Below are 14,855 nucleotides of genomic sequence, written 5' to 3'. Positions count from 1 at the left end.
GTATGACTTTAAAAAGAGAAGAGGCTTAATAAACCAAAGGCGTGAAAATTTCAATTAAATTTAATCCATATAGCCTCAAATCACAACAACTGTTGCCTTAAGGTGTGTTATATTGTAAGGTAAAGACCATACAATAAGATCAAGAGCAAAGAAAATGCCACGCCAAACTCGCATTAGGAAAAGTCAAATTTATTTCTAATCCTTATTTTTTAGAAAAGAAACCGATGAGTAAGAATAAAAGGCTTGGGGCTGTATATGCCCATCAACTTTTCTTCAATTCGGCAATGATACAGTAAAATGAATGGTTTTACTTTCCCTACAATCTTCGCTTCATGTCATCAAAACCGGTTACCAACCTCCGTTCATTAGCGATGCTACTTTAATGGGTATAACAGGCTGGAATGAGGCGCGAACCCTTCAGAAAAGTAAGTTTTTTACTGAATAAAAAGTCGTCTTTATTATAATATACTAGCCGAATTGACCATCGACTCACAATTAATGACAACATACCACCTATTAGGAGGTAGCACTATTTTTGGTAGAAATCTCACTTTTATAAATGTATCGTCACAAATCGATACTAACCACTTCATCGGCGGTGCTGTTTTAATGGGGACCAACGGCGGGAATGAGGCGCGGACCCTTGAAAAAAGTGAATTTTCACCTAATTAAAAAGCCGTTTGAATGATGTAATGAAAGCCGAATTCAACACCGACTCACTCTTAACTAAACTCGCCCTCCAGTGTGTGGGTGTGTCGGTATTTTATGAGCTTTCTTCAAGCGTTACCTTAGTGGTGACAATACAAATGCAGTCCATCGTTCCGAGCCGCTAGTGAAGCCCGGGAACATCAGCATCTCATCTCCGTCCGTCCTTCCTGCTGAGCGAACTCCAGCGAGGCGCCACTCTTCATAAATGCTTCACATTCACTCACAAACCGACCGACTGCGGTCATAAATCGACCCAAGAGAGAGAGTGCGCTCACCGGAGAGCCACCTCATCCCTCCCCCGGTCCTCCTTCATACAGTATCCGGAGCTCAGCAGGAGCAGCGCTCAGCGAACCTCGCTCCTCCACACACACAAGCTGCGTTCAGGCGCTTTGGGAAAAACCCACTCCCTCCGAGTTATGAGGTTAAAAGATTAACACGGGACTATTTAAACCAGTCTGGTATTGTTTGTTAGCGAGGTTACAGGAGATAGAAATTAATAATATAATTTTATCCAGTCAAGTTTTCACTTTAAACCGATCAATCAAACGCGTTTTGACTGGAAAAATAGTTTCAGAGTGTATCTGAATGCAACACTAAATACCTGTACTGTAATGATTGCGTAATTGCAGACCAGCGCATTTATTAACACTTAAAAAAATAAACAAAGACATTAAATAATACATTTTGGAGCAGCTTAAATTATGTAGTTTAATTATTTATCATATTATAAATTTACACTAATTAAAATAGTTCTTTATTACAGAATAAATTCATGAGTCAAGTATTTTTACCTTTTAGTAATTACATTTGACATCAGGTATTGTACTTTTAACCAAAACTAAAACAGTTTTGATGCAAATATGACGTAAATGTCATGCGATTGAAATCATTACAATTATTATTTTTCTCCCCTGCAGGTTTTAAATGGCACGTAGATATTCTGAGCACTCCTTAGGCATGAATGATATCTGCAGATGACGATCTGGGCTGAAATTAGTTTGTACTTATCAGTGAATAATACTGTTTTATTACAAGTGCAACATGACTCTAAAAAGACTTGATTATAGATAAATTTCAACTTGATAGAAGAAAACAGTTATTTCTTCAAATAATCATGTGAAATAGTGACTGATACGATATGTGACTATTCCCTGATATTTTCTACATTAAACAAAGCCTGAAATTTAAAAAAAAACAAAAAAAAAAACAGCTGAAACAGCAGTATGTCTGACATTTTTACATAAAAAGGATTCATGAATAATTTTTCTGTCACTCAGCTAACTGAATTACGGACTGCGCTGTAACCATCAGTGTGCTTTAAAGTGTCCCTGAAGCGCTGTGACGTCCTACTCGATAAGAGACCACAAACTCATCTTGTCTGAGTCAGACTGTGCCTCGGCTTTTCCTCTTGAGGTTTGAAAACACGCTAACTGCTGCTGATGACATGTATGACTCAACGCCAAATGCTCGTGGAGGTGGAGGAGGAGGAGCAGTGTCCCTCTCAGCAGGAGCAGGAGCAGGGGGAGGAGGAGATGGGGCAGCGTGGGCGTTTGGCAGGTGGGAATCTTTCACAGCTCCATGAATCCGTCATGTAGCTGCGTCGCGTCTCATGCGTGTCATCATCATCATCGTATGGCGTGTTTCACACCTCGACATTAACACAGAACAGGAAGTGATGCGAGTGGAGTTTTCCACAGAACAGTTTGCCGGGCTTTACATTAAAGTGATGAGCTCGTTTGCCCTGAAGAGAAATAGTTATTAGTGTTTTTGTACTTGCTCTCCAAGCAGCTGAGAGCATCAGAGCGATCGATCAGAGTTTAAATGAGCTGCAGCAGTTTAATGTCTGCCGTGCAGCAGCAGGGAGACGCATGCCTGCATGTTTGACCCGTTTCTGATAATTCACTGCAGAAAAGTTTAAAAAACCTTTATCGAGCTGCTGTGACCCACAACTGTGTTTAGCACTGGACTTTTTTGTTTCACAGTAATATGAAAAGAATAGTTTAACCCTGCAGAGAAGCTGCAGAGAAACAGCACCTGCCTCAGGTGTGGACATCTCAAACCGCTCACAGCGCCGTGGTCGTCACACATCACGAACGTTATCAGTTAAAGTCAGAGTGAAAAGCTTTGCTGGTTGTTCTGAGGAACACGAGGACATACGAGCGCTCTGTGACTGCTCTCTGCACGGCCAGCTGCCCAAGCAGCTTCAGCACTGTGGAAACATTTCAGGTGAAGTCGAGATGATGGGAGTTTTATTCCACATTGACTGTCACACAAAGCGCCTCTGAAACACTACTTGTTCACCACCTGCTCACCAGGTACACAGCAGGTTTTTTTTATTGGTCGATGAGCGTCTTACAGGACGCGCTCACAGTTCGTCCGTGTCCAAGTCTCCGCCTCTTCCTGCGATGATGCTGTGGCTCTGTGGGTTCCGACTACAGACTGTAAATAAAAGATGGATGCAGTTTCCAGCTGTGCAAAATGAAGCCAGTGCATTCTTCTGAATGTCCAGCAGGTGGCGCCTCCTCTGACCCTCGAGCCTGATCATCTGATCCTGATGAGTTCATGGTCTCAGTCGCTGCCTTCAGGTGTCATTAAACGCAACACAGTGTTGATTGTTTTGTTCCCATTAGAGTTTTTAAAAAAAGACTACAAAGAGGGCGATGCTCATTGGCTAACAACTTGTGATTGAAAGTCATTAACCAATGAGCATACAGTACCCTTCAGTGTCAAGTTTGAGGCTTCACAAAACAGACTTCACTAACAAACAGGTGACGATGCTACGTCCATCTGTTTTATACAGTCTGTTTCCACTGCAGCTGAGGAGCCTCACCTGTCAGCAGGTGTTCTCCACCTGCAGCCTGACGACAGTGAAACAATGTGGGATAAAAAGGGACCTGAGCCTTGTTAGATGGTTTGACTCTCACTGAGCAGCAGCCTCAGACCACAGCTTCATGTTGTGTGAATTATTAACTCTTTCCAGGCCGAGGCTCTGAGCCGCTGCTGCCTTGTGGTGAATAATGTTTGCTTATGGACGAAGCTTCGCAGGTAGATTTTGCATAAGTGGGTCACAGCGATGTGAGGTCAGAAAGTCCCCCGGACGAGCTGCGGCGCTCAGAAACGTACAACACTGAGAAACACATGAGGATGGTATTTGAAAGCAGCACGAGACACACAGGAGCCTGAAGAGGCGGCGCAGGACCGAAGCCTCACGGAAACCTGAACTGAAATCCACACGAACCACCACCACGAAGGTGCTGAACGCCAGTACAGCTCCAGTCTGTGCGGGGGAGGCCTCGCAAGGCTCCTTCACAATAAAAGCTCCACACATGCAGGCTCAGGGGTCAGGAGCAGGCAGGCGCTCAGCCTGGCTACAGCCTGGCTGCAGGGTCATACCCAGTGTTTTTTAACAGACTCTCTCACTAACAGCTCAAAATGTAAAGTTGACCCATTTCAAACACTAAGGTACTTTTTATCAGCTGATATTTGAGACATGCTGACATGAATTTGGTGAAGTTTGAACGTCTATTTGCTCAGTTTGGATAAAATAAGGAAGTGAAATTCAATCAAAACCAATAAACATGAACTGATCGAAGAGTTTCACTTCAATTTAAGATTCATCTGGACTTGAATGTAAATGAAACCGTGCTGCAGAGCTGAAATACAGGAACTAAAATCTGCACGGCGCTAACGAACAAACTTCTGTTACCGTATCCTGAGCTTAAAGTGAATTTTTAATCTGCATCATTTAAAGAGATTAAAAGCATCAGTAAAATGTTCTTAAACACATTTACTGCTGCTGTGAACAGCTCTATTAAATCTACTGTGTTTCTATTGTGCTGTGGGTAAATAAATATTTCATCTGGCTTTAGTTTGAGACCCTCGGACAGTTTTAATCCACGTTTAACACTTTAAGTGATTTTAATATCACTTTAATCCAACTTTGATTTACAGCTTCTTGTGGAAACACTGGTTACATTTTAGGTTTGTTGTTCCAGTGAAGTGAAGCCTTTCAGCACCAACTGTTCTCAAAGCTCATATAACTGCAGAATAACAGCTCACATGCATTTATTAGCTAGCTGTGATGTTTTAATGTGAAACATGGTGTCATTTTTATTTTTGCTTGTTTTCCATTTATGGTCACAGCGTGAAAAGAAAAGCTCGTGAAACCTGATTCGATGTGTAAACTCTAAATGACTGAAGACTCACTCGACGAAAAAGTCGTTCATGTAAATCAGTTAATAAAGTTTTTACCACACCAGTGACAGCTGTGTGTTAGTTTGTGTGTGCGTGTCTGTGTGTGCAGCTCTGAGGACCGGAGGTGTACCGTTCAGACCCGACAACATGAACCAAAACGAATGAAGCACGATGAACCCACGACCCCTGAACACAGCACAGACAGCCTCGACGTGCCGCCGCGTTCCTGCTGATAGAAATATTTAAACACTGAGACCAGACGTGAAGATGGAGGATCAAAACTGAAGGAGTGCAGCTTCAGGTCAGAGTTCAGCTCACACGCCGACCATGAAGCCACGGCTCCTCGGCGAGAGCTGCCAGTTTGTTTTATGAAGTTTTGTTGATCAGTGTTAAGAACAATCCTCAGACTTCAGCTCTGGTTTCACTTTCATCCAAACTCAGATCAGAACGACTCAAAGCGACACGTTGAGGCCGTCTGGGCGAACCTGACCCCTGACCCCCACCCCTCCGATGGCCCAAAAAAAGCACACGAGGACTGGATGGGACATGCGGCGAAGGTGGACGACACCGACAGCCCCTCCCACCAACAGCAGGCAGTACTTACTTGTCCGTCACGGCCAGGCGGGCGCTTGGCCTGCGCCAACGTGTGGAGGATTTCGTTTAGGAGGGGGGAGTCCTACGGGGGAGCATGAGCGTTTACAGTCGGGAAAAAGAGGAAAGAAGAAGAAAAGCATTCAATCAAACAACACAGCAGGTTGAAACATCTCAGCCAACGTCAGGTTTGTGCTCCGATCTAAACATGATGCGTACGTCCCGCCCTCCGTCTCTGACTGCTGATCATCCGGTGAAATATGTCCACCTCACACTGACGCGTGTTTGCCTCCGTTCATGCATCTGCAAAGGACTGAAACCCAACCAGCTGTGCTCTCACTGACACGTGCCCCCACCTGCAGCAGCGTGTTATGGTGGCGGGCAGAAAACTCCCAGGGTCATTATGGCCGACTGCACATCGTTCCAGGCACAGAACAGAAAAGTCACGTGACCCGTTCGACCTGTTCTGAAAATAAGGAGCCGGTTTATTGGCTCCAGAGGATACAGATGGAGGACTGATCGCCTGGTCAAACAACCAGCTCACCTTTACACCCATGTGACCCAAACCCGGGTCCTGGACAGCTGAAAGCACAGGACTGAAAAACCAGGATGAACGAGCTCAGTCCGGCTCTGGAAAAGCTCCTCAGACAACAAACGGACTGGATCAGACGGGAGCAAACAGACAAGAAGGTGAAAGACGTTCTGGAAAAGCTTCTCGCGTCATTTTTAAATTCAGACATTTTCCTTTTTGTCTTCCTCAAAGCGAGAAGCCCGATGCCTCACTCAGGAAATCCAGGCTTAGCTTTGCCTGAAGAGAGGAAACAAACGGTTGGCCAGCTCCATCGGATGAGAACCGTAACCTCCACTTAACCTGGATGTGCCGCTCACTCACATAGCGAGCGTCAGTAAATCCTGAGCGTGCATCAGCTGCCCCGCAACCCTGAACGCTAACCTCAGGCCAGCCGCGAGCGGATGAACGTCTCCGTCCACCTGCCCGAGCGCACAGCACGGGAATAATGATGCATTACATCCAGACTCCAGCTGTTTGCCAGGGCAACCTCTGCAAACTTCAGCTTTAACCCCCTCCCAAAATAATCAATCTCATACAAAGACACAAAATAACATTTTCTGGATTATACTCCGATTTCTGGCTGATCCCATCTACTGTTATGAAAACACGGGATTACAGCGAATGAAAGAAGCAGAGGAGGCAGATTGCTCCGTTTTAACAGAATCGCCGGCCTTCACGGTTCACCTGTTGGCGTTCACCACAACGTCGCAAATCACATGTTGGAGACGTGTTTGTGCCGCAGACAGAAGCTGAGCTGAACGCAGACGCACAAACACTGAGGTCTCAGGATTTAAAGCGCCAAACAAACACAACCTGCCGCCTCTGCTCTCGTTTTTCAGGAAGAGAAAACAGAAACTTTACTGAAAATAACTTTAAAAGCATGTGAAGCGTGCAGACTGATGGAGATCGCTGACATTAATCTCTCACTTTTACCAATAATCAATCGATTGTTTCAAATTATAAGACGTCAGAAAACTAAAACATCCGAGTCACCACTTTCATCCTGTCTTTTTTTTCCCGTTTTACCTGCAGAGTCACTTTTCCTACTAAACTTTTTCTACTTTCAGCGAGTCTTTATTTTATTTGACTTTTTGTCCCATTTGATTTGGTTTTGTGTAATTCTATCTTCTGTTCTGTGACGTTAGATTTTATCGAGCTGCTCTGTTGTGTTTCTGATGTTAGTTACAGACTGTTGATGTGCTGCATTGACTCTGGAGCTTCACAACATCTGGAATAAACCAAGTTGTAGTTTGAGCAGCTGTGAGCAGGTCTGCACACACACGTTTGAATAGAAAAGCAGCACACAGATTCATTCTGCAGGTAAAGTAACTCCAATAATAAACTGATCAATGATGTCTTTGATCAACTGTGAGATCAACACGAGAGTGAAATCTCAGCGTCGGTGACCTCGGACTGTTTTTCAAGTGAGAAGTTTAAACGTCCTCACAAACGTTTACATCAGATCAGCACAAAACTGGAGGAAATTTGTTCTTCTTATATTATAGAAAGTGTAACTTAAATCTGTGGATTTCCAATCAATAACAGTTTGATGTTCAACATTATTTCTGTTTGTTTTCTTGTTGAGATGCATGTTTAAAAACATCAGACAACAGCAATCGTTTGTTTTTTCCCTGAAACTGAACGTCGTTTGGATTTTCGAGTGCGGCGGTTTAATGTTAATGCGTTCAATTTGATTCAGGGACTAACGAGGGGATCGGTTTTAATGTTTTCTGGTCGTTTTATAACCAAACAATCAATAAATTATTGACGTAAACAAACTGCCAGATGGGGATGAAGTGTAACTGATGACAGTTTAGATAAAAATCAGGTGGAGGGAAACAGTTGGTTTTTGCTTTCCCTTCTCACTCACACACACACACACACACACACACACACACACACACACACACACACACACACACACCCCCCTGCTCCTTCAGGCCCCTCAAACATGTCATCAGGAAGTCAGAAGCACAAAAACACACCTGAGGTTAAACACGAGCTCAGCGAGTGGAACGCACACACACACACACACACACACACACACACACACACAGGATGAAACCAGCAGCTCCGCCTTTAACAACTTTGGATGATCTCCACCTCGGCAGGGGAGTGAACCTCCACGAGCGCTCACACGCTTGACTGTCGCTCCAGAAGGAAACATCACCCGTCTCGTCTCGTTTTCACTTTCCTCGCTTTAACTGCACAACTCATGAAGTTTGTTCTTCCTCAGGCTGCTGATCTAAATCTTCATCATCATCACCGTCCTGTGGACTAGTGAAGGACATCTGACGCCATCGTGTCCTCCAACACAAACGTCGTCTTTTAGCTCAAAGCTGCTGCGGAGGCGCACGGTCACGTACAGCAGAGAGAAACTGAACAGTTGCTCTCATGGCTGAAAATCAGACCCAGTCAAACATTTAAAAGCACTTTGGTAGAGAGTTTCTGTTTTAACATCATTTAAACTCAAGGTGAAGAAACGACGCTCCAGGTTTATGTCCAACACACCTGTGCACAGCGTGAAACAGAAATCAGCTCAGGCTGAATCGAGACTTTCATTTTGTTCAATACCAATTTGTACCACCAGATGGCGCAGTGATTACACGTTTTTAGTTAGTATGTGAGAGCAGCTAAGAAGAAATGCCAAATGTTAAAAACAGCACAAACTAGGAAAGTGCTGCCGAACGAATTCTGCAGAACATAATTAGTAAAAGTTCATTTGAAACATGAAAAATTAAGTTAACATTTAATTCATGATCAAAAGAAAACCTGCAGTTCCTCCAATGTCCACCGGAGGCTCCGGCAGTGAGTGAGTTCCCACAGACTTTAAATAAAAAGTTCACAGCCTGATACAGAAACCGCTTTGGTCTCCAGAGCCGTTTACAGCTTGAAGTGTCAGGGGCGTGGCCTCTTTGACAGGTGAATGGTGACACAGGTGGTTGTAGCTGCTAGCTGGCTCGCAGGCTTGAGCTGGTATTCTGGACTGTTTTAATGACATCATCTGACCAACAGTGAGGTTACAGCACTAACAGACCGTCCAAGAAGTCTGACTTCCAGATTTAATGAAATGTAACAATTTAAATTGGATGTTAGCATTAATTAGCACCACTCCATGTCTCTGAGTGCAAGCTTGCTAGCATTACCAGGTAACTGAGCATTTAACTACCTACATGTTCACTACTGGCTCCAAACAAACCAACATGGTGGCAGCCAAACTGCTAAGACTGAGGACAAAACCGAAGGGTGACATCACTGTGGTTACTTCTATATTTAAATAAAGCCCAGAAAAGTAAACAGGAAAGAAAAGAAGGTTTCATTTTGGCTTCTCCAGTTACGAACGCCAAAATACCAACGTGTCATTCTCTATTTTTAAATCTCTCATTTATGAGTGATGACTGTTTCTGTCACTGCCAGGAAATACCAAGACATGGCTGCTGTAACTGGTAAACAAGACAGGAAGATCCAGCTCTTATTTCAAAATAAGAGCAGGAGGAGTGATAACAGATGGCATCCACACACTGACTGAGGGTTTTTCTTGGCCTTTAGGAGACGACCGACCACAACCGCTCAGCGCAGCGTGAGCTAAAGATGCATTTATGCGTTTCAGTCATTTCAGGGTCTTGGAAATCACAAAAATGTATTTCAGCTCCTGTAATTTTAACGTTCTGGATAAAATAGTCTCGTCACAGTTTTTGTGAATTTTCTTTTGAAGGAAGAAAACCGACACTTAATGAGGCTCCAAGCAGAAACATTATTGCTGCAGTGAAACGAGTTGCTCATCAGCCCAAACTAATCAAACCAAACACGCTGTGACCAGGAGTTCGACCCGTTTGTAGCCGTCGAGGAGCCGGCGCTGGCGGGAATCCTGCTTTTCCTCGTTTAGTGCGAGCGGGGAGCAGATGGCGTCAGTTTGTCCATCGAGCTGCTTTACAAATCAAATGCAGCTTCATTTTTCATCCTGCGCGGTCTGAAAGGTTTGATCTATTTTTACCGTTTTCTATTTTTAACCAACGGTTGGCGTCTCTGCTACAGAGCAGCAGGAAAAAGAACCCGAGTGTTGGTGGCACTTCCTGTCCTGACAGGCGGAGCGGCAGCTGTCAGCAGCTGGAGTTCTTACCTCGATGCTGGTGCTAAGGCTGGGCAGCGTGTCCGAGGTCACCGTTGTACTTTGAAGGCTGGAGAAGTCCCATAGGTTGACGGGCGCCATGGGGTCCGCCCCCTTGGAAGACTCCACCCATCTCTGACTGTCCAATAAGGTCACTTCGTAAAACTCCTGGATATCTGCGAGGACACAGAGAGACAGGCGATTGGTAATGGAGTCGTTTTCAGCTTCATTTATTTTATTTATCTTTGACTGGTAGACTCCTCCCCTGCTCTTATTTTGAAGGCTCTGTCACTAAAATGAACCTTCGGTTTAATTTATTTTGTCATTTCCTGTCTAACAGCTTGCACGTCCTTCGCTCTCCCTGGCGCAGGTCGCAGGTGTAATTAGAGTAGAAATATATTTTATCTAATCAGAATTAAGCTGAAATCTGATCAGTTTCCATTACAAGCTTCTGCTAATTTTTCACAATAAAAGCTTTGATAAGAAGTGAAACGTTCCTGTCTCGTAAAACATTTTAGATTTGAGTATTTCTTCACTTAAAAATCAGAATTCGCTGAGCTCAGAGCTCACGGAGCAGGCAGAGGGGGGACAAACACCGACCTGACACTCGCCGGGGTCACGACCGCGAGTTTTGTTCGATACGAGGCGGAGGCGACACACAGGAAACGGCTTCATCAGGCCGACATTAACGTTCTGTAAAAGTACAGCACGTGACACGTTTGGAGGTTTTCCTCAGCCATTAAAAACTTTTAAAACCGATTAAAGAAAATGCTGCTCACGCTTTCATTTACAGGTCAGAATCAGGTTTCCACAGGTGAGTCACCTGCTGATACACACCTGTCACATTCAGAGAAATGAAGAATAAAGCAAACAAAAACACTGAATCTCAGATGGAAATCTTCCTGCACAGTGACTCATTTCCCTGTTAAAGCAGGAGTAAAAGAAAGAATCAGACAGATCAGGAGTTTTAAAGCAGAGCTTTTCAAAATAAAGCACCTGCATCTCTGAGTGTTCGAGCAGCAGGTCTGTCCTGTTTTTAAAGAATTATGAATCGTCTCCAGGGACGATGGCTGACTTTAACCTAAGCTATCATACTCACCCGTGCATGCTTCTGCCACACTGTATGGATGTATATGATTGGTTGTTTTATTATGTGCAGACGTTCCTGATGAGGCCACAAGCTGAAGCACGTCGCTCAAATAATGAAACTTTGACCTCCTCGGTTTGAGCTCGGCGGGTCAAACTGCTGCAGCGAGTGACTAACGTCAGCTTTGCCTCCTTAAATGAGCCTGACTGACGGTGTGATTGATATCATGACTCCACGTTCAGATGTTTACAGTAGTCTGTTATTATAAAAAGCTTCGCCCTGGCAGCCGCATCCAGCGAGCTTTTTTTATCTCCCGAAACGCGCTCACAGCGAGCGGATCTAAAATAAGCGGGCTTTCTTTGGCTCGCCGTGGCAGCTGACCGCCCAGCCGGCACAGATGTTTCCCCCTAAACCGTCAGATCACCACTTCAACAGCTCCTCGGGATGACCACTGCCCTTTAAATCTCTGGCACTCCCCGCCGTCAGCCCGCAGCGGCGTCTCGCTGCCTGTTAACCCTTTCCACACAGATTTCTAACGACCTCAGAAAAGTACCGAGCTCGGTAAAAATGTAAAACGAGTGCAGCGCCCGGATCGATCCGAGGAAGCGGAATCATGACTAATGAGGAATCCCAAACATCCTCCGGGCTCCTGGTGGCTTTACAGCCTCTATTTTGGAGCTTTGGCACATTGAGTGCTATAAATAAAACAGAAAGCAGCTCCGCCATAAAGTCTCCTACTTTTACACCCAGTGGAAACTTTCATTGGGTCCACATTTATAATCCAAACCAATCAAATAAAAGCTGCTCCGGCTCCACCTCTGCAGACCGTCGCCTGTCGACAGGCAGCGGATCACCTTCAAACTTCCAGCTCTGCTCGCCGTCTTACCCACTGCAACCCACCTGCATCCTGACCCACCCCCACAGACCTTTCTCTGCTTTCCCAGCACATAAAGAAACACGACTGCTTTTCACAGACATCAAAACTTTTATTCTTTCAACCTTCCCACTGTTTTCTCAGCCTCTCGGCTCTTGGCCTCTGCAGCCTTTAATGACGGTGTTATCGGCTTTGTAACAGTCCAAAATAAACTACGTTCGTTCTGAGCACTCAGGGGCTTCCTGTGCTCTGCTCTTTCACAATAAAAGCCTCTACCATGGCTACCAGCAATGCCACGTGGAGCTGCAACGTCTCTAACCTGCAGACTCACCCTGAACCGGGCCGAATTATCACATTTATCATCAGGTGTGCTTCATGGGCCGGTCGGTCACATGACTGAGAACAACATGGAGCCAACATCAGTGAAGGAGAGCGCTGTGATTTTCACTGACTGCAGCTTATGTAAAAGCCTTTGATGACTGAAAATAGCCTCAGATATCAGCGCAGAAGCTGATGCAAGAACTAAAAATACAAAGTCGCCTCTTTGTTTCCACAACTGTGTGAACTCTGTGTTCGTCTGCAGCATCCTGGCCCCGAACTGAAAAGTCTCAGCAGCAGCTGGATCCCATCAGGCTCCCACACTCATGACCCCACAGGGCGAAGCCCACCGACTGTTTTACCAGTGACACCTTTGGCACTTAGCGAAAGACTTGACGGTGGAGATCCATCCAGACTTTAAGCTCAGCTAGCGTACAGACACTTTACCTTTGGATATCTGCTGATACTGAGCCCCACAGTTAAAGTCATAAGCTGTGCGATTGACACTCTGTGATAAATCTACGCTGCGGACACGTCATTAGCCGCAGGCTGACACCTCCCTGGAAGAATAACTACACGTCGTCTCAACGCAGCGCCTGTGACGGGCCTGCTCAGTAATTCTTGGGAACTATCAGAAAGGATGTGAGGAAACCACAACAAACAGCGAGGACGCCAGAGGGACGAAGCTGCAGCGTTTTGTTTGTTTCTAAACCACCAGGACGCGACCACCACACACCGGCATCAACACCGGGGTAGGTTACATCGTTACAAGATAACAGATCAATACATGAAGTTATTGATGAGTGAAATAATCCTGAAGAGTGCAGCAGATGTGCACCTCCTCACACAGAGTGGAGCAGAGGGAGCTTGTTTCAATCGGAGGAGGAATGAACTGAGACAAAGAAGGATTATTCTTAGCGGAAAAAAATCGTGCAAAGCTCAAGTTCAAGAATCAAAATCATGAGCTGGAAATGAGAGAAATTAAAGTTAGAGGATAAAACTTCCACCAGTCGGTGTCAGCAGATTGCTTCTGCTTTCCTGCTCTTCCTGATTCAAGTGCATGCGTAGCTACAAGCTACAGCAGCTGTCACAAACATGTTTCGGAGAGATCGAAATCACTACATTTAAACTCCGCCCACAGCAGCCGCCCGGCGTGTTTCTAACACCGTTTGTAGAAACGCGACGGATCCACCCAGGAGTTTTTCACCGTCCGTGGAACGCCGTCACTCGACTGTTTACCTCAGCTGTCAATGCCGGCTGATAAAAACCCAGCTTTCTTTCCTCTGGGAGAGGCCGTAACACCTCGTTCCTCCAGGCTGAGGTACTCCAGTATGACTGAGGAACGTGACGACGGTGTTTTTAACAGATTCATTATAAGTTGTTAGTTAATGCATTAGTTTAATGGCAGATTTAACTACATGCTGTTGTATCTGTTTTATGAGCATACTCACTTTTTCTAGTAACCTAAATAACATTTACTGACCGTTCCTTTAAAGACGACAAAGTGAAAGATATAACATTTTAACGCCGCCCTGCATCACTGTGTGCAGCATGTTGCAGTTCCTCCTGCAGAGACCAGATGCTGCACAAAGTGTAGATTAGAAAGACAAAGTTGGATTACAGGGAGGTGGAGGTCACCATGAGCAGGCTACAGGATTAAACGATGAAATATGGAGACGAATGACGAGAAATAAAAACCAGAGATGATGCTCAATGTCAAGTCTGCTTTTGTTTTTCCAGCCAGCGCCCCCTAGAGGCTGTAACATACAGCACACACTACTCAGCACTTTTCATTTCATTGGTCCCGGGATATAAACAGCATGTGCACAGTCACTGATCAGATTTTCAGGGGAAATTCTTTTAAAAGTTTCTGATTATGTCTCAAAACTGGTTTTAAAACACTTTTTCCTGACAGTAATGCACCAAATATTTACCTTCGGGACTCTTTCAAAGACTCTGGTGAACATGGCTTTGGTGGGCGGAGGTGGAAACAAACGCACACAACAGGAGAAGAGCTGGTTTTTGGTAACAAAGTGGTCGGAGAGCGTGAGACAATTTAACAGCCAGAAGTAATCGAGGTCACGTCACTGAATACACTGATGTTCACTGAGTATTCAGTTTCCAGATTTCTGTAAATGAACCAAACTGTTAAACTGAGGAGACTAACAGGTCTAATCGAGAGCACACACTGACCTGCACTTTAAACCAGCTTAAGCTGCTTCTTTCACTGAAGGGTTTAATGCAGCTTTTTTATTCTTGAAACTTAAGCAGTGCAAACTGAGCCCGAGTAAATGAAAGGATCCGGGGTCACCTGACCGCGTGAGCGCTGGTTTCCCTGCTGTCAGTCCGTCTGTCCTCGGGGGACGACCTTAAACACGGCGCTGAATTGATGCCCAATAACAGA

At 45.0% G+C, this 14,855-nt stretch overlaps 1 protein-coding gene across 8 annotated transcripts in view; it reads right to left on the bottom strand.

Annotated features, from left to right (window-relative positions):
- Window positions 1-14,855, bottom strand: part of dlg1b (discs large MAGUK scaffold protein 1b) — a 100,385-nt gene that overhangs the window by 68,635 nt on the left and 16,895 nt on the right. For 5 of the 8 annotated variants that reach the window (XM_084912190.1, XM_084912192.1, XM_084912187.1 and 2 more), the window contains exon 3: window positions 10,185-10,348. In XM_084912190.1, the coding sequence (XP_084768316.1) occupies window positions 10,185-10,348 (164 nt within the window). Of the gene's footprint in view, window positions 1-5,506; window positions 5,579-10,184; window positions 10,349-14,855 lie in introns of all 8 variants that reach the window. The other 3 variants (XM_084912185.1, XM_084912191.1, XM_084912188.1) reach the window with 1 other exon arrangement.

Source organism: Perissodus microlepis, chromosome 18 (assembly GCF_051167445.1).
Source record: "Perissodus microlepis isolate ML-2025 ecotype Zambia chromosome 18, ASM5116744v1, whole genome shotgun sequence".
Taxonomy (NCBI): domain Eukaryota; kingdom Metazoa; phylum Chordata; class Actinopteri; order Cichliformes; family Cichlidae; genus Perissodus; species Perissodus microlepis.
This window is presented reverse-complemented; position numbering and strand designations above follow the sequence as displayed.